The 20,903-nt window shown below is 41.8% G+C and overlaps 1 protein-coding gene across 5 annotated transcripts in view; it reads left to right on the top strand.

The window, feature by feature from the left end:
- LOC127962727 (transcription factor SOX-6) overlaps positions 1-20,903 on the top strand; it is a 103,652-nt gene that overhangs the window by 67,129 nt on the left and 15,620 nt on the right. For all 5 annotated transcript variants that reach the window (XM_052562394.1, XM_052562390.1, XM_052562391.1 and 2 more), the window contains exons 9-11: positions 8,526-8,675; positions 10,563-10,740; positions 11,366-11,553. In XM_052562394.1, coding sequence (XP_052418354.1) covers positions 8,526-8,675; positions 10,563-10,740; positions 11,366-11,553 — 516 coding nt within the window. The remainder of the gene's footprint in view (positions 1-8,525; positions 8,676-10,562; positions 10,741-11,365; positions 11,554-20,903) is intronic.

The raw sequence follows: 20,903 nt of genomic DNA on the forward strand, positions 1-20,903 counted from the left end.
AGAAAGAGATGGAGCTCGCAGCCACATAGCGGATTCATTTATTCATTTTTTCTCGCTTTTTTTATTCATAGACATTTGTTGTTTTGTCAACAACAGTGGTAAGCGGTTGATAGCAATTAGACATTAAGCTCTCTGATAGCTGGGAATGTTACAAAACAAAGCTGAGAGTGGAGGGAGGAGGATGTGTGGGGGAGAGAGGATAGGAGAGCGTTTCGTACCTTTTCTTCTTGCTGATACATGTGCACAATTTGTCCTTCGGAGCTTATCGCTCTCAGCATTAATGAGCCTTGGCAAGTTGGAACAATGCTTGCAGCTGGAGCTGGAAAGGCCTTTGCTATAGCATGCGACTTTGGGGAGAACAATCATCTGTGTTGAAGGTGTGGAATGCATCTATTCATGTTAAAGAGCGTGTTTAGAATATGCATGCACTTGTAAGAACGAGCTAAACAGGGAGCGAGCTTGTGATGCAAAAACAGATTGAAAATCATTTGGATCTGTACGCATAAGCGCGTCTTCCCTCCTCCCTAAGGAATAAGTTGCAGTGGTGTAACCAGGGCCCGTCCCATTTATTAATAGCATTTCTGATGGGTCAGCTCGAGTCTGGGATAGTCATATATCAGGAGGCACCGAGACCTCTCAGCCATTCATTGTGATAATAGATTTAACCCTGGGAATGGGCTGAGAGCAAGCCTCTGAGTCCATGACTTGGCTGACCTTTAGAAAATACAGTAAACACAAATGAGTTGCATTCCCATTAATTGAAGTTTGTCTGTCTACTGCAGATTTAGCCGAGCAGATTGGTATTTACTCTCCGTACCCTTGAGTCTAAGAAAGCCCGGCTAGTCAAACATACCCTTTCTGCCGCAACTGAGCTCCGATCATCACGCGGAAGATGATTAAAAATGATCAGGATGGAGATAGAGGAGATGAATCTCATTCCGCGTGCGACGATAATGCCGTTAACACTCGCGCTTTGTCTGTCGGGCTAAGACAGAGAAGTTGCACGCCAAAAGTGCAGGCAAAACATTATTTTGAAAGAAAATGGTGAGGTTGTAATTAAGGGAGAAAGGAAGATGCAGACCATTTTGTACGTCACTTAGCATGTGCTAGCATGTGGTCGGGGCTGCTTTTGTCTCTCTTCCTTTTTTGAGCAGAAATAACAAGCTTTGAATTGCTGTCTTAAATCAAAGGAAGCGGATCTTTCTAAATATGTCAGATAAATGAGGGCCAGCGCTAGGTCAGTGTTAATGAGAGGTATGTATGGATTTGTCTGCTGTGTCTGGGTGATTATCTGTAATGGCAGTATCACTGAGCTCTTGCTGCTTATGCATCACTGATCCGCTCGGTGGGTGTGACCTCACCTATGAGATCCCCACTTCCTGTGCCAGTGGACCCACCCACCCCGTGCCACTGGCTGGGTGCATCTGTCTAATTAGAATATCTTCACTTGTCAGCAATTCTGGCAAGGTATCATTTTCCCTAATTTGCTCAGTTTAGACTGGGGAAATATATGAACCTTAAAAAATGCTCTGATTGGAAAGGAATTAATTCCCACAATGCTGTGCTCGGTCATGCAGGAAGAGGGTCGGCCGCTCTGCCAGTCTTAATGTTGCCGATGCTACCGCTCACAATTTTACCGTGTCATAACAGTAAGTGGGCTTGCTGTGTAATGTCTCTCTCTCTTTCTGTCTCTGTCCTGTCTCTTCCCCGTCACCCCAGCCCAACCACAGGCTAACAAAAGGCCTCAGGTCCCGGGGAGTGGAAATGAAAGCGGCCAGGCGATCTGAGAGCGTAATTTGCTTGTCAATACATTTCCCTCCACCAGCGACATGCACGTACACGCACCCGCTTGTCACCGCGCGTCCCAACGCGCCGAGTAATTTCGCTCAATGCATCCCTGACAGATTGGCCCTGGTCTACAAGTCACCAGAGAAAAAACGCTCAAACTATTCCCCAGACCGCATGCCTCTCTTCATTAAGACCCTCTCAGGGTTCAGGATGAGCTGGGCACGGCCTCCAAACAATGGCTCCATCCCCGAGCATTGCTTCCCTATTAGAAGTGACACCTCTCACCTCCAGGCGGAAATTGTGTCGGATTGTAGCCGTATGGCCAGACAGTCTAAAAGGAATTATCCTAATTCTACAAAAGAATTCGATTTTATTTTTTGTCTGCTTGAATTGGCATTTAATTTGCCAGCGTACAAGATCACCTTACATCAATTGCTTAGAGGAAAACAATTTCCTTAAAGCTATTCTGTCCTTGATATATTGTTTTGTCAAGAGCTCTATACAAATCTCAAGTCGACTTGTGAGAGGCCTGTTTTTTATCATTGGGAGCAGTCTTTTGGGTTTTGGGTTTAAGCAGTCCTAAAATAAAGCATCATGGGATAAAGCCAAACATCTGGGTCTTCCCTGTGGCATATAATAGAGAGGGAGAACACAAATAGGACCTGCTGGCCTCTGTCCTGCTCTCTCTTTTTACCTTTCTCTCATTCTTCAGTCACACTTTATCTCTTTCCTTTAGTTGATAAACTCTGTCATAGTTTTAAACTTCATGTAAATTAATTTATTGTGTATATATATCCTTCTTTAATTTATACATATTTAATTGATTAATTCATTAAAAAAATAATAATAATTAATTAAAAGTAATTTCTTCTTTCTCTTTCCTTACATGAACTGTATTTTGACCCAATGAAAGCCCTTAACACTTTTAATAAAGCAACTGTCTTTAATGCACATTTTAGAGGTCTTTAATGCTAACACATTTAAGAGGCAGGGAAGATTCTCCGAAACTTCTGCTGGGGATGAGGGAAGAGAGGAATTACTGTGTTATCTTTTGTTTGGATGCTCATGTCTCTGCATTCCGGATGTGTGGAGAGAGCAGGGCTTTCTGCCACAACCGACAAGTGGAGCACTTTTGACTATGAGCTGCAGAAATGAGAGCGAACAGCTGCTGGTGTGATTGAGGAGGAGAAAAGAAAGAAGGAGAAGGGGAAAGGAGTGGTGCATGCTGTGCGAGACAGACTCCGGAGAGATAGCCAGAAGACAAGAGGCGGTATGAGCATGGGGCAGAGCCTCTAATGGGAGGGATAGGTGGACATCTGGATGGTTGGAAATGTAAAACAGAGAGGCAAGTAAACAGATAGTGAAAGATGTGGGCCATCTAGCTTAGAATGACCACCTGGGTTGATACCAGCACAGGGTTATTAGTGTATGTACGCTTGTATAGCAGAAACGTGCAGGACATAACCTGCCCTTCAAGTTAGTGGAGCTATGTAAGGAAATAGAAGGAAAAAATGAGGTGGATGGGTTGAGATGGGGGAAGGGACAAATGAGCGAGAGAGCAGGCTGGGCGCCAGCAGATGGGACAGATGTCTGGCCATACTGGAAAGCATTGGCGCAGCGCACTAGCGCACCCCTGCTTCCCTTTCTGACATCTGGGCCAGCCTGGGTCAGCCCGCCTGCCTTGGGCAATGAGCCTGGACAAGCCTTGTGGCAAACGGGCGCAGGCGCCCCAATGCTACTGAAATGGCAGAGTCGGCCATGCGACAGTAACGCAGTCCTCTCCCCATGCTACCGCTCAGCTGTGCCCATACAGAGAGCCGAGGAGGACGCACAAACACAAGAGCCTTAGTGTATGTAATTTAGTGTGTATAGTGTGCTTATGTGTTGACATATGATAATGTATCAGTGGGGTTTTTTGGGCCTCATGGACACGTTTCAGTGAGCTCAGACTGGGGCCTGTGCGGATAAGTTGGAGAGACAGTCATGCACCATTATAGCTAGAAGCACTAAAATTGGCTAAATCTGCCACTGTATTTCACAGCATCTGCCAGAGAGCAGTCGGCCCCTCTCTTTAAGAACAAACAAGAGACTCAAGTAGTTTTTTTTTCCTCACATGATGGCCTATTTGCCCATCATATGTGCTCAAATATAGTGTTTCATGAGCCATTTGAGTTTGGGGTCTCATTCCAGAGAAAAATTCAGAAAATACTGTATACACACTTTGAGCACTGTGAACCATAAAGGTGAAGTTTATTACCATTGAAAAAAATAATTTTTTGTTTGTTTTTTAAAGAAACTGATACTTTTATTGAGCATGTACATATTAAAATGCTCAAAAGTGGCTGTTACTTCCTTTTCAAAAGAATCCTGAAAAAAAGTGTATCATGGTTTCTGTGACCACTGATGTAAATAAGAAATGTTTCCTGAGCACCAGATTTCCAAACATTTTTTTTAAACTTTATGTATTGGATAATTGAGTATTGAAAAAGTTTGATAGAGTATTGATTGAGATAAAACCCAGCTCAGACTCAGACCCTCAACTCTGATTATAACATCCATTTTTATAGTGTAAAACACAGTCTCTCTGAATGCTGTTGGACTGAAAAAAAAAAAGCAATTCCTACCTTAATCGTGCCTTTTTCGTTCATAAACAGTTTATCCTGAGTGTTTACATACCTTTACACAGAGGTGGAGCACTGAATTGGCTCTCCGAGACTCTTGAAAGCAAAGTATCCCTGAGTGCTGATGCATCCAGCAGCGTGGTCTGAAAGTGTCAGATAATCTGGATGATCTACAAATACTGTTGTTGCAGGCAGAATCGGTGGGCCCTCTCATTTAACCTCTTCTGTCTCCAGAGGGGTTGCTTTTAATTATCAGAGGCTAACCGCCTGACCTTGGGCTGGACCCCACTCATTTGGGATCCTCGGGCTGTGAGATGGGTTTGGCTCATGTGTGCAAGAGAGGGAGGTGGGAGACATTAGTCTGGCTGCGTGTATCGCTCGAGGTATGAGGACCGCGGGCGAGTGAATTGAAAAGCCCCATTTTCTGAGCCCCTCTCTCTCTAACTAAGCTGTATAGCAGCGAGTCATTTAATGCTCAAGTGGACAAAGGTATTACCTGAGTCACTGGGGTGGATCAGGCCTTTTCTCTGCAGGCCTTTCTGAAGCCACATGCTGAGAGCAGCTCAACATCTCTGCCTCTCTTTTTCTTTAGCTCGCTTTCGGGCCGCTCTCTTTCTCTCCAGCACCACTAGTGTTCTGTCCCCATCAGCTTCCATTTCCTCGGAGCCAGCAGCTTCAGTACACACTGTAATAGCTCTCCACTGTGTCAGATTGATGCTTACACACCACTTGTATGTCTGTTGGTGTCACAGCGCACACGTGTGTTTTGAGTGTGTTGAGTTAGGTAGCAGTTGTGGCACTCATTTTTTGTGCCTCTTTAAAAATATCAAAACCAGTAATTAAATTACATTAAATTACATGTTGGGCAAGTGTCATCTAAAGATATTATATTTATGATTTTATTTTTTTATATAAATTTATAGATTTTATATTTATTACTTATATTTAAGAGGCTTTATATTTTAAATTTGTATACATATTTTGTATATATGTTTTTTAAGTTTGATTATGTGCCGAAATTTCACATAAACATTTAAGTGTGCCAGTAGAAAAGTATCTATTTGAGATTTTCAAACATTCTTTTTGCAAATATTGTTAAAATTGAGAGAGATTTTTGTATGAACAAAGACTTCTACAGCAGATGGTATAGCTTAAATGCACATGAAATATTGATTTGAAATGCTTGTATTATATGAGAAATCATCAGAATGTCTTAAGTATTCCTGAGAAGACGATGCTCATGAAAATCCTTGTTAATAGAGTATGTTCTCTTTCACTGCTCATTTGTGAAACCGAAGCTTAATTATTATAGCTAGATTCAAAGCATTAATAATGTTAACTCAGACTGAAGAATGATAAGATTGACCATGCTCAGCCTTTTAGATTTGTGGGGCAGGGGGCATGGAGCCAGCTTGTCCCGGCTGCCCCACTCCCTGTTCAGCCATTGACTTTCAGCATGACCCTCATTAGCGTTGGCCCTGTCTGCTGTGGAGACCCTGCAGTATGGCTGGAGGAGAGGCAGAGGAGGCCCAGTGGAGCCCTGCATTACATGCCCTTCAGACAGTCTCCCACCACATCAGCACATCTCGCTCTCTCTCTCTCTCCTTTTGTCTATTTTCACACCTTTCAGCATCAAAACACATGACCTTAATACACAAGCCGCACTGTGCACAGCTCGATGTGACACATTTGCAAGCATCCCCTCTTTTCCTGCCCTTCACAATAAGAAGCTTGCTACGTGTCGCACCTCTCCATTAGTATTTATTGTTTTTTTTTTCCCCGCCTGTGTCTTTCTAGCGGACCGCTTTACTCGTAACCCTGTGGCTTTGACCCGTTAATCAGGCCTCACAAAAGGCAGTCTGACTGGCTCTAATTTGAAGCAAAAGCCAATTACGCTCTTTTTCCGGAACAATAAAGTTCTTCCCACGCAAGGTCAGAGTCCCTCTGCCCATCCACATCAGCAGCAGCAGTGCTGTTAACAAACATCTGTCCAGCAGACTGGGCCGAGGGCTTCCTTCTTGTTCACAAGTACACAAACTCACACACATTCACTTACTACCTACAAAGAAAAGGGAGAATTGCGATTGTGTTTTTAGCTTTGCAGGACAAAGGCTTTCTGTTTACCAGGCTGGCGAGCTGCACTATCGCTGTGTGAACCTAATCAGCCTGCCATTTCCGCTGTCCGTGTGATGGCGCTTGCCCCAGGTCTCCTGCAGAAGAATGACCCTTTTGTGTGCCACTAATGTGCAAGCGTTTAACTTTGGTACCAGAGAGCATTTTAGTGTTTATATCTCCTGATACATGTAGACACAAAGTGCTTTGTCTGGGCTTAGGTTTTTCTATACGAGTGGCTGAGGTGGGGCAGGCCACTCTTGCTGGTGCCACTTTTTCCATTTCAGACAAATGGAGACCTTATGTAGCCCAGTAAGGAAAGGAAATGAGAGAAGAGCGAGGGCAAACATGCTCGGGTACATACGCATTCAGAAAAACCTCTATGCTTTTCTGGGGTTGAAAATACAACGACTGAGGCTGTAAAAACATATGAATAATAGCATTGGGCCGCTATTTTTAGTGGAGACTGAAAAAATTTGGCTTATATGTTGGCATTGTAGTTTTTGGTTTGGCTTATGCATGTAAAATCATAAAGTGAGCAAAATATAGAAATGCTCCGCTTGGTTCATTAAAGGGTGATATTTCAACACTGAAACTTACGACAAAATTATTTTCTAAACTCTTTTATATTAACATGGTACGCTGGGCTGTATTTTTACTGTATTATTTTTATACATTAGGAAAAAAAATTTAGTTTGCTTTTATTTGTACATACAATTCTGTAATTTTGTGGTTTTGTCATTTTTAGTTTTTATTATTCAACTTAACCATATTTAAAGTAGTTGTAAAGGCAGCATTTATAATTTAAGTTGTTTCAGTTTTTTATATATTTTTATGTTTTATTTCAGCTTTATTTGAATAACCCTGTCTTGGAATACACTTAAAGTATACGTCCAGTTCATGTTAGATTATTATACAGATCTATACTGACTCAATCTCTGTTTCAAGTCTTTGTTTCATGCACTTTCAATGTTTTCAGATCTGATATTAGGCATTTTGTGGCCTGGTTTTATTCCTTTTATTTAATGTAAGAGACAAAAGACAACATAAGCATTTACCTGCTCGCTAATCAATATTTGCCTGAGGGAAGGCAGTCATGCATACATCTGTCTTTTCACTAGAGAGCTGAAAGGAAGTGTGATTGTTTTAAGTGTCTGTGAAAAATGCAATGCGCTAAAACAAATGTCGATATACCATGTTGTACAATTTGACATTCTAACCCAGGACTTTCTGTTTAATTGTTTCTTTTGAATGCTGCAGTTGTTACTTTTTTATTTTCTGTCTGGATGGTGTGTGGGTATTAGCGATCTGAAAAGTCATTCTCAATAGGTTATGACAGTCAGTCAGTCAGTCTCAGAGCTGAAATCTAAACCTCTCCTGCACTCTTTCTCCGCTCAGTCCTGATAAGTGATTGACACGCAGCACTTCAGTATGCTGAATGCACACCACTGGAAGGTTGCTGATGTTAGCGAGCGTGTTGACCATGAGCCAATGAAAATAAGCAGAAGAACGTGAATTCTCTTTGTCAGGCTTCCTCTCTTAATGAATGTCTTTGATCGAGTGCATAACTGAAACTCGACTATCATGAGTTCATGTAACTTTGGGGGAATGAGCATTGCGCCATTGAAGGGGGAAGTTCAGGTGTCTGCGTGGCGACACGAAAAGGCACCAATTAAAGTCAAAGGGGCTTACTAGAGGGAGCGAGGGGAAGGAAATCAGATCTTAGAAGCAGCTAGGCATCAGTCTGCAAATTTTGCATGATGAGTGGAAAGACGAGTGGCTCCAAGTCTCTTGTATGTGTGCCATTGCTGTGTGGTTTTTTGGGGCTGCTGTCTCTCCCTGGATCCAAGCTTTGATATACAGTTAGACCTTTGAAGGAGCTTCTATGCTGGGATGGAAAGGGGAAAAGCAATGCGAGGGAGAGAAGAAAAAGAGAGAACAAAGGCTTTGAATGGTGTCTGGCTTTGGATGTTAACGCCTTGTGGGTTGTCTCCCTCCTTACAGCAACTCTACGCCGCCCAGCTGGCCAGCATGCAGGTCTCTCCTGGAGCCAAGATGCCTCCGCTGCCCCAACCCCCCAATTCTACTGGGCCGATCTCCCCGTCTGGCTTGAAGAATGAAAAGAGGGCCTCAACCCCACTGGCTCAAGTCAAGGTACGATCCCTGCCTGGTCTGGTGCGACTGCACTTCCTTGTTCACTAAATCAGCTGTGGTAGGTACAGCAGCAAGCGCTCACCGTCAGTTCTTCTCTCGCTCCGAGCCCATCAATCTGTGCTACTTTTACAAGGCACCCGCTCTCTCAAGCAGAACTCTGTGGACAGGGTTGCTATGGCTTTCCCTACTCCTGGAGAGCAATTTTTGGAACACACGGTTTCTCATGACAGAGACTGGCCCACGTTTTTCTGCGCGTTACATTTAACTTGGACCGGACTAAGGCAATGACATCAGAGGCACATAATCTAAATATATTGATGAGGCTACAATGATGTGATGACTGTCTTTTGTTTCTTTCATAAGATCAACACTCGCAGCACATAGCGCTTTTCCATCAGTCTTCACTGATATACATCATGGTTTTGCTTTTTTTGTGCTGCGGCTGTAACCTAAAACACTTGCACATTTGGAAAAGTTTAGTTTAATATCACAATAGAACGGGGCTAAATCATTGAGACGAACAGTAGTGTGTGCGTAGCGCCCCTAATCCTCTTCAGTCGCTCAGTTAAGCTGCTCCTCCAGGGCTTTTGGAGCTCTGCCCTTGGAGAGAGCCACCACATATCAACATCTCCGAGCATACGGTAAGATCATTGGCAATTATGCTGAGCCACAATTCAGAGTCAGACGGGGCATTTTTAGACACTCTATCTACTTCAGTTTATGTTGGCAACGCGTGATATTGATCAAATAAGATGTTATGTGATTTTTGCCCCGTTAACTCCATATGTAGATACGCTGTGCTTAATAAGCTAGCAGTCTGTTTGTTTGTCTAGTTGAAGCGTAATTGAATGACAAACTGTTATTGGCAGTCAGATTTGTAAAGAGCTGGGGGCAGTCTCTGTATGTGGCCCATCTGTTTGGACAGTACACCACTACCAGTGAAATATTTTTCTAATTTACACAAGATGCAATGATATGAGATGTATTTTTAAAGTTCTGGATTGATGATGCAGTTTGGACACAAATTTTACTCATTAAGTGTTTTACTCATTAAGCTTTCTACTTTGGACTTGGTAAGATTTTTTCTATGTTATTGAAGAATATAGTAAAACAGTGAAACAGTAAAACAGTGATTTTGTTAAATATTATTTCAATTTACAAAAAGCTACTTTAATCTATTTTTAAATTGAAATGTATTCCTGTCATGAATTTTCGACATCAATTACTGCAGTCTTCAGTGTCATTCGATCCTTTAGAAATCATTGTAATATGCCGACTTGTTGCTCAAGAAACATTTCTTTAAACCGTGAAATCATGGTATACATTTTTTTATGATTCATTCAAAAATACATACTGTTACTTTTGATTAATTTGATGCATCCTAGCTGAATAAAACAAAAATTTGATATAAAAAAAATTAAACTTTTGAACATTAGTGTATGTCCCTAAATATATAACTGTAGAACACTAATTAGAGCTGTTCTTTCTATAGGGACCACATGTGGTCACCACAAAGACATCAGAACACACACACACTTAATTGTAATACAACAGCAACAGGCCCTCTGGTCTGATTGCATTTGTTTGAAACAGGATGTATTAGCTGTTAACCGTTTCTTTCGGGCATGAGAGCAGGTGAGAAGATAAAGATGTGTGCTCAGACAGAGAGGGTTTTAATTAACCCAAACAAAGCCTGGCTCTCACTGCACTGAGGAGCTACAGCATGGCACAGAGCCTGGCTATGAATACAGAACCCATGTCTTGGAGGAGTCGGACTAATTAGTCTACAGTAATAGCCTCTGGTGCATTGTCTTTTATGTAAGGTGGAAAGCATCTCTCTATAGGGCGTCCCTGTTTTAACAGAAGCTTTGTGTCTTTTATGTACAGGAGGAGGGAACGCAGCCTCTCAACCTCTCCGCCCGGCCCAAGACAGCTGAGCCCGTCAGATCCCCCACATCCCCGACACAGAGCCTCTTCCCAGGCAACAAGAGCAGCCCGAACAGCCTGTCCAAGAGCAGAGGCATCCCCAGCCCCATCGGAGGAATGGGCCGTGGCTCGTCTCTTGGTAAAACATTTTGTCTGTTTTTAGAGTTCTGTGTCGTGAAATCTTTTATAATTATTAACATCCTCACAGCTGAGAGACTAATTGTATATTTCTGATTCTTTGTAGTGTGGAATCAGAGAGTGAACTTGACACACTCCCAAATCATAATCTCTTTTAGACCCTGCCATTTTAAAGAGTAACGGATGGCGTTGCTGTATATTTGTTTTCAAAGCTTGTAGTTCATCTCTCATATTAAGATTTTTTTTTCTTTTTTTTATGGAAGCTCCTACTAACAGTTACTAAAAACAGTCTTTCATTAAAACGACACTGTGTTGTTGAGCAGTGCTCATTTCCCTCCTCCTCTTGGAGTTGGGCTTTGAACACAGGCTTGGTGTTTGTTTTTCTACTATTTCCGAGATTTAACTGCCATCCCGCCTCACCTCACTTTGATCCACTAATTACAGAAAGGCGACACACACTGAGATTGCTCCCTTAGTTTCCTGCCCCCCCCCCCACACACACACATGGACACTTACACTGCACACATGCAGACTGTACTCACAAGACCTCCTATATTGTGTTTCACAGTCAGTATGGCCCTTAGCATTTGTATTTATATGTGAACATGAGTGATTTGTCTCTGCAGACATTCTGTCCAGCCTGAACTCAACAGCGCTGTTTGGAGATCAGGATGCAGTGATGAAGGCCATCCAGGAGGCGAGGAAGATGAGGGAGCAGATTCAGAGAGAGCAGCTTCAGCACCATCAGCAGGGAATGGAGGCCAAGCTGTCTGCCCTCACCAGCATGGGCCTGAACAACTGCAGGGCTGATAAGGTGAGTGTGTTTGATAATATATAATATACACACACACACACACACACACACACACACACACACACATGTATATATATATATATATATATATATATATATATATATATATATATATATATATATATATATATATATATATATATATATATATATATACACTCACACATGAAAATGGTATAATAAAATATTGTTGTGTAATAAAAATCCTTGCCAAAAGTGCACAAAATATATACACTCTATAAATAAATAAATCAATAGTACAAATAAATTAAAAGAAATAAAAAAATGTAATTTGCAAGTTAGACAACCTAACTAGTTGATTATAGTACTTAATAGACAATTAGATTTTCATAATATTAGAATTTTTATGTGGGGCTATTTTTGATAAAGGTATAGTTTAAGAAATATGTTGCTCTTTATTTTATTGTCAAAATAGAACAAAAACATTTGAGTCATGAAAGTGAAGAGATGACCTCAAAACCCAATTTTATTCATGCAGTTTGCAATCAATACCAGATTCCATTGCAGAAGTAACAACCGACTCTTGTTCCCGTCCCAACAACATCCAAAACTCAAGGACTTGTGTGTTTTTTCGGACATGATCTTTAAAATCTGTCAAGGTCTTTGAAGCACATCCAGAGAGAGTGCCTTTGATTGACATTGGCAGGGTAGATGGTGAATGTGTGTGTTTGCATTTGTGAGCAAGGAGGACCATCGCGGTCCTCTGGTGCATGGCCTGTGCGGGTTCAAACTGTGATGTCTCTGCCCAATTAAAGCTGCAAACAGGCAGCCCTCTTCAGCCCCTGGTGTGGGACAGGCCCACTTTGCACCAGGAGCAAGCATTCTCTCAGGGATTCCTTTTAAATATATCTTCAATCAATGAGTCAATCAAGGAGCAGAAAAACAGACACCACTACCATCTGATTGATGCCATATTGCCAGTTGGCTGTGAGACGCAGGCAGGAACTGGGAGTGGAGGCTCATTAATTTTTCAGCACCTGATTACTTTCAACCAGCATCTTAAAGTAGGTCAATGTATATGTAAAAAAGTAGAGGGACTATTTTTCAATCAACTTAGAAGTCAGGGTGAAAGACATGCCCTGGTGTGGGTGGCATCAGAGGAAACTCTAAGACCCCAGCGCGTCCTCGATAAAGGCATAGATTGCGTTTTTATATTATTGCTGCTTCTCACAGCAATTTGCAGTACCTCTTTACTGCTCAGAAAGGCATTGTGGGGGTCATAATCCTGTTTTCTCAAACACAATGCCCAACTCTAAGCCATTATAAACGGAGACATCACCTAAGCCAGTGCATTACGCTCCATTCTTTTGAGATTTCGCACTCTTTGTTCGTGTTCTTTGGATGTGGATGCGGTATGTGAACATGCAGCCATCACCTGTAGCTGTTCCCTCCCACTTTTTTTCCCATTTTACCTTCACCAGCCTCAACTCATCCTCTCCTTCCCTCTCTACCTCCCAAAATTGCTCTGGGGTTAGCTCATGGTCAGCCAAACGCGAGAATATGCCGCTACATGACATGAATGCTGCTCCAACAATGACTGAAAAGGCACGTTTGTCAACAGGCAGAACACACCTACAGCTGCATTGTTCTTAGCAGGCCGAGCTTAACGCTTTTTTTCTCCTCCTCTTTTGTCTGGCTTGGGTTTTGTCTTCGCACGATTGTAAGGCCCTGCCTTTTCACATGGTTATTTGGGCATCTCGGCTCAGATGAGCTTTGTGTGTTATTGGGGAGGAAATCAGTTCTGTTTCTCTCCACCTTCTCCCCCCCCCCCCACCCCAGAGAAAAAGACATTAAGCTTGTGGCTAAATGTGCTTTCCATAAAGGTCTTTGATGTAAGGGCAAGGTAATTCTGGGCAGCCAGTGGTGCAAAGAAAGGGGCAGAGGAGGGAATGACAAATAATAATTAGGTGCTCTATCAGTGTGAAAATATGACTGGTATGTTTGGGTTATCATTGTTGCTATAGGTTACAGAGCACATCACAAAGACTCCCCCGTTTTTTGAACTATCATTTGCAAAGACTTTTTCTTTATGCCTTTTTTTTTTCAGTCGGAGTTGCTTCCCTATCGGAGAATGCAAGTTTATGACCTTAAAATATGATGGAAGAAAATGGCAGGCCTCTTTTGTACTTTAGTCTCGCTCAGAAGCCTGTCTGCATCTGATGATATCATAAAGGCAGCTTCACCTCAGTCTGTTGCTAAGCCAAACAGACGTATTGATGTCACAAACAACCAGAGGCTAAACAGAAGCTGTATTTTCCTCATCATATGTTCCATATGTCTCTGAAGTTCAAATGAATGAGACTGAGCAGACGTTCATTATTTTCAGCGTAATATGAAGAATGTTCCTCATTTCTCAGTTTTGTTAGTAGGGCTGATTTAAATTTGTGACAGTACATGATATTCTGATTTACTGAATCAGAAAATCAGTATTTGCTGATAAAGCAATATCTTACAGACAAGCATTACTTTGGCAAATACAAAATAATTCAATAGTATTCAATGGTTTGAAATTATTTCATTTTGGTTTCAGTTTTTTTTTTTTTTTTTTTTGTTTTCTTGTGACTTAGGGATTGTTTACATGCATTTTGTCTGCAATATTTGAATAGTAGTTTAATTATTTGAACTCTTGTTGTTATATGTACATGTTCAAACTGACATTATTGGCTTTATATTTCAGTTTTTTCACCTCACCTTTAATTCGTTTTAATTTAGTATTTTTTAACCTTTGGAAAAAATCGAGTTGTTTTGGAACACAAGCACACATTCTCCTCTCAGCTCCCCGTTCATCTTGCATAGTTAACATTTGGGTTGGGGGACGTGATTAATATCTTGTATTTATTATTATTATTATTAATTAATTGACAGGCCTAACTGTTTCATGTCATCCTAGAATAGTTCATTGATACAGTTACAAAGTTAAGGCCACAGTAATGCCCTCTAGCCATATGTTTCTGAGGGGACACTTTACATGTCATGGGAAGAGCTACTACAGCCATGTACAAAACGGTAATGAACCGCTCGCTGTATATCACCTACTGCTGCCAGCAGTCAGACAGTTGGCCCGTGCCTGCTGCTCGCGCCTGACGGACGAAAAAAAGGCCTCTAAGTGTTCTAGATAAAAGCTTTCACTTTGGTCAGTTTCAGAATATTAATATTTCAGCACATCGCCTCACCTGACATAAATACTGAACGCCCTTTAATAACTGCCTTCCAGTCTGCTGTTTGGAAGTTTATCATTGTGAAAGCTTACGTGGAAGATTCTGGAAAGGTAACATAAATGGGATTAAGGAGAGGTTAAAATCATCTACTGGGGCTGTTGGTAGGGGATATTAAATATTGATTTATCCCAGTGTAACGACTGAGCTGAAGAGTGAGGCTAAGTGCTGCTTACAGATGGATCAATTCATCTTTTAATACAAAGTGTGTCCATAGAACACAATGGAATGACCTGCATTCCCTTTTCACTCGTTCTGAGCCATTTTTTCTCTCTCTCTGAGATGGAAGAGCCATCTCCTTTGAGTCTTCTGTCTTTTAGGTGCATGTGTAAAATATTCATGTTTTAGTGTTTGTTTGCGTGTTTTTTTATTTGTCTTTTCCCCCCTTTGATGTCCCATCAGTAAAAGAAAGCTTTTATGGGACCTCCAACAATTTGCTTTTTTTTTTTTTTTTCTCAAATATTTATTAGATGTACGATTGTCTACTGAGCACAATTATTCTATTTTATTATTTATTATACTTTTCCCCCCATGAAAAGCACACTGAATTGTACATTTCTTGATCCGTTTTATGCACTAGTTTTAAACTACTTTGTTTGATTTTACATTTTCAAATTGAATTTCACAAGCCACCTAATGATGAGGTTTCACCCTGGAAAGCTTCCCCCGATTTTGATTTCAGATATTTCGTCCTTGCCTAATAACCTACTTTTCGACAGATGTTGCAGTCCTACGGGGCCTGGCGAGGAGATAAAATATATTCTTGTGCTGACACTTCCCAAACTGGAATCAAAGGGTGAAAGGCCAGTGTATTAACCTATTGAGCATCCGCCGGCCTCCCTGCCCCCTCCTCTCACCTACATTATTGATGAGTGGAATATTCACTTTTCTCAAATCCCAGAGCACAGGGCCACAAACATTTAAATGGAGCTTTGCTCACGCTCCTCGAAATTCTCACCCCCTACTTTTAGACCCGAAGCCAATGTTTGCTCTCATTCCCTCCCCTCGTGTGAGTGTTAGGGGCCTATTCACGCTTCCCTTTACAAAGACTTGGGGTATAATCTTGTCTGGTCTGCAGCCCTGGAAGCAATTTTCTACCCCTTTTTCTGCTGCTGTCTTGGAAATTGCCAGCAAAGGTTATTTTTGGCTGCAAAGTAAATCCTGCCATACATGGCTTTGGCCGTCCAAAATTTGATTATATTCTGCACTCAAGCACTGCCCATAGCCAGCAAGTGCCATTGTTGAGTATTGCTTACGTTAATTCTTTGTTCCATTTCTTTGGTATATAAATAGCTTCTTTTCCGGCAAGGCGTAAGGACGGGCGCACATCTCGGGCTAGTTCTAAAACAACGGAATGCATTTACTTTTCCATTTTTTCCCCCTTAGGTAAGACATGAGTGAAGCTCAGCTGATTTTACACTGTGGTTACATAAAATCACACAAATGGCCAAAACAGGGCACTCATTCAAAAATGCAACAAGGCCTTATACTGCAGACCTGCAAGGCTCTGCTTACGCCAGATACCCCACAACAAAGCTGGTGTAAAGAATGGGCTACAATGAGACATTTATGTGCCACCATATTGGGACTGAACTACTCCGACCAGGTGCATAAAGAACCCTCTGTCTCCCAGATCATGCGATTCTGAGTGTCCATTATTATTAAATACATTGCGTGATAAAAGCAGAAAAACCAAGGTTCTTATTAACAGATCCTTGAAGACCTAGTGAACAATTCATGGTCATTTAATGCAGAAAACTCATATTAAAAAATCCAGATCCGATGATTTCAATGCAGCAGGATAGAAAACAGCGCTGCAGAGTTTCTTTTAAAGCTGTGAGATGGACACATATAAAATGCTTAATTTCCCCCGTGATGTCAAAAGGTCAGATGTTGTGGGTACATTTCTCAGTTTTATAAGGGAGCGAGTTGTCGGTTTAACATGGTTATGATTTAATCTTGGATTTTGAAGAAAAAAAAAAGTCTGTATGGAAATGTCAGCGTTCTTTCATGTCAGTGTTTTCAGATGAATTGTTTCTGCAAGGTAAAAAAAAAAAATATCAAGGATTGGAAGCCCATCAATGGAGGGAGGTCGCAGCCTCAGACGGCTCTGGGAGCCTACAAGCATGGACTACTGCTCGAGTATAAAAACTAGCGACCGCATGAAAGGAGATCTGGGCTCGGCACACAACTGCATGTGCTTTAGACTAAACGTTTCAAAACTACCCACTACTGGAAAGCTGCACAATTATAAATAACATTGTGATTGGTTACTGCAGGAATTGAAAGCAGTTGAGGGGCGAGATAGACGTGCGCTGCTGGGCCTTACTCTGAATTCAGAAGGTTGAAGCAACCACGTATACACACGGTCAGAACTCATTGTAATAGGCTTTCAAAGCTGCCCTTTATTCGTGTATCACTTGGATCTCTCAGCCAGGTGTGGAACTGACAGAGCATGCTGTATTCTCAGCATTCAGAATCCAGACAAGGACATGGAACAAACAGTTATTCACCTGACCGTGTTGTTTTTTTTTTTTTTTTTTTTTACCAGATTATGATATTAACCGTGTGCACCGGGGCGACAGCAAAGTCAGATTGCTAAATTGACAAAGGCCGGTTTTGGTTGCCTCACAATTGGCATTATCTGGACCCGGCTGGAACAATTCAAGGCCATATGGCTGAAGCCGGGCTATTTTTACCAGAGGAAAAGCGTCACTCTATGGCAGTGTGATGCGTAAGTACAGGGTAGACACCAGCACAATGCGCTCCTGCCCGAAATACACGAAGTCTGTGGCCAGCGCTGCAGTCCTCAGGCACATGTTCTGCGGCCGGCCTGATTAAAGCCCTCTCCGCTGCGCTGACATGGGCTCCTCGCTCTGGCTCCCCTCCAGATGTTCAGAAGTTCCACCAGCCTTGCCATCGGCCCTTCTGTGTTATTACTTTACCATGCAGCCCTCCTCCATCGAAACAAAATGCATTCTGTAACCGAATTTGAGGATGGAGGGGAAAAAAAGTGGATAGTGGAGGGGAGATTATTGTGGGTGTCTTTTTCCACTTCAGCTTAGGACTGTGTGGTTATAATTTTAGATGTGGGAATGAAGGGCTGCATGCTGAACTCATTTGAGGGAAGGGCCAGCCGTGCGCCAGAGAGGTCGTGGTTAGCATGGGAGGGGCACAACGTGTACCATGACATCTTTTCTTTTTTGCATTGTTTCCGTTTTTTCATTCCCCTAACCGCCCTTTCCCTTTCTCCTTCTCTCTGTACTTGCGGAGACTCTGAGCTCCTGCCATCTCACTGCCGTAATGCACATTATAAATATCCTTTATAGCACAATGGTCACAGAGATCTGCTGGTGAGCATTTGCCTGACTGGACGGTCCTTTTTCAGGATGGTACACACCCTCTACTGCTCTTCTATGGCAAAGTGATCAGTAAAAATTTAATGACACCATAAAATAATAAAAACGCCATTGATTTATCACAGCACTTGATGCAGACAGTAGTAAAGGCACTGTAGACCGATTTCCTTTTCAAATCTTCAAACAAAAAGCCTGATATAATGCTTATAAATTATTTCTCTCGATAATGCTATGATATAAATTACGCAGGTTACATCCAATAAGTATATAAAACAGTATATTAAATGTAATGGAAATTCATTGTGTGATGTTTGAAGGTGCGCACGTCTTTTTATGCTCATATTCACTTTCTCAATTACAGACTCCCTAATGTGCACTGTAAACAACGTCACTGTCTCGTGTGGATATCAGCACTTCCTAGGCATGAATGAACTCTCTAGCTCACTCCATTAAGTTAGACCCGAGACACTGAAGTGTCTAATCTTGTTTTCACGTACAATAGCTCCCGTCTGGCTCATTCTTTAATTATTGTTCTGGAAAATGAGAGTTTAGCGCTTAAAGCCTCTTTAATGAAACTCCGTGATTAATGCCCCTTGTTCCCCAAACTGATGTTTAATGATCATGACTTTATAAAAGGAGTTGATTGATCAGAGAGCGCTAACAGAGTGGGGAGGAGGGGATGACACAAGCAAGTCATTTACAACCCCCCCACACGCACACACTCTGCAGTTGTTGAGCCCTTCCCCAGTGGACAGTCCACGGCACATCGGCCATCGCTCATGCGACTAATCGCACATCAGTCAATTTGTCATTGGGTGCTGCGCCTCTTTCATTAAGTGTAATAATGCGGTCTGGTGATGAATACAGCAGCGTAGGAGGCTTCACACGGAGCATGGCACACTGAGCTAGTGCTCCAACTTATCTTTACAAAGCCGTCTGAGCCCAGCGGGAGCCGCTACATATGTCATAATTAGAAAACACTTAAATAAGCAAGGCAGAGTCAAGACAGGCAGCTCTTAATGACAGGCCATAAGCAGGTAGTGGTTAATTGTACATCAGAATCACTCAGATGGCCATAAATAATGATTGTTCCATCAAGCGTGGTGGTGGGAAATTGCGGTACTCTCTCTGTACAGCTCTTCTTTCTGCCTCTCTGATGCTTGTGCTGTGTTTTTCGAGTAATTGTAATAGTTTTCAGAAGAAAAAAGTAAGGCAAATAAAATGTAATTCTGACATTTTTAAATGAACCATTTTGTGGCAGCTTAAAACAGCATTTATTTTAAAGCCTGCTTTCAGTGGACAACATTATTTGAGGTGAATAAAAGTGCTGAATTTTTTAAATAATGAACATTACCAAGATTTTGGATTTGTAAGAATTGTTATTTTTTTTTAAAAAAAAAAGGTCTTATATGCTAACTGCCTATATTGGCTGCATTTATTTGAACAAAAATACAGTAAGTGGGAGCATTTTAAAATATGACTTAATTATTTTCTGTTTTATTGTATTCCTGTAGTGGCAAAGCTGAATTTTCAGAAGCCATTACTGTGGTCTTCAGCGTCACAAGAGACAATTGTCATTTTTCTTTAGGATTCTAAATATAAAGTTCAAAGAACATTGTTGATTTGACATAGCAACCTTTAGTAATATTATAAATGTCTTTGCTGTCACTTTCAATTATTTTAATGTGTCCTTGCTTAAATTTTTTTTTTTTTCTAACAGACTCCAAACTTTTAAACAGCAGTGTATATTTCCATATGAAAAAGAATTTAAATATTCTATAATGGGCCAAACTTACACATAAAAAAGATGTGTGTGCTGAAAATGATTACTCCATTTAATTATTTACAGGGCTAGTTAAGTGCATTTAGACCTTTTTAAAACCCTGATTGCAGGTAGTGAACACATGTTTTTATGCTTAAAATACCTCCCAAAAACGTGCCTGAACTGTTTCGTGAATTTGCCCCTCAGTGATAATAAAGTCTGTTCCAGGTGACAACAGCAATAAGCAGAGAATCATCCCAAGTAATCCACTATTGTCATGAGCTATTGACAAGTTGAGCCAGAGAGATAATCTTTTGCCGTGTGAAGAGCTTCCTCGCTCTCCGGGCTCCCCAGTGGCAAAAAGAACAGAAAACAAACAAACGAGCAAAACGTCCAAAGCAGCGCGGCTGAAAGATTAATGTGTAAGTCGGTATCTGTGTCTGCGTCTGTGGCAGGGGAGCTGTTAGCATTGTGTTGGGAGGCCGCCCGAGTGTCTGTTCAAACTGTGTGTGATAGGCATTCTCTAAAGAAAAGACAATTCAAGCACACCTTTTGCCTGAGATTGAACGCACACCCTGGGAGAAGAACAAACGCTCTGGGGCCGACTCACCGTAACTCGCTTTGCTTTTAGCATCTTCCTGCCCTGTTCGGAGGGGGGAGAGATTACTTGTATCACGCCGAGTCAAAGTGTCCATCTCCTCCTCGAGTCTTTAGAGAGAGCGAGACGGGCCTCCACTAATGCCCTGCTGCACTCACCGCAGAACTAGGTCATTTAACAATGGGCCCGAGCAGCGGTCGGCCCTCTTCCTCTGCATAATACATTAAGTCTAATGTGCTGCAACCATTCAGGAGGGCCCCCCAAAAGCTGTTATTTTATTCTGTAAATGCACACGGACATGACATTTAATATTGTCGCACGGGCGAGGAATGACAGGGGTTTATTGTGCATCAAGTGCGACATGATGCCAAGTTTAATCTGAACAGAAAGCAACA

This window comes from Carassius gibelio, chromosome B7, assembly GCF_023724105.1.
Source record: "Carassius gibelio isolate Cgi1373 ecotype wild population from Czech Republic chromosome B7, carGib1.2-hapl.c, whole genome shotgun sequence".
NCBI classification, from domain to species: domain Eukaryota; kingdom Metazoa; phylum Chordata; class Actinopteri; order Cypriniformes; family Cyprinidae; genus Carassius; species Carassius gibelio.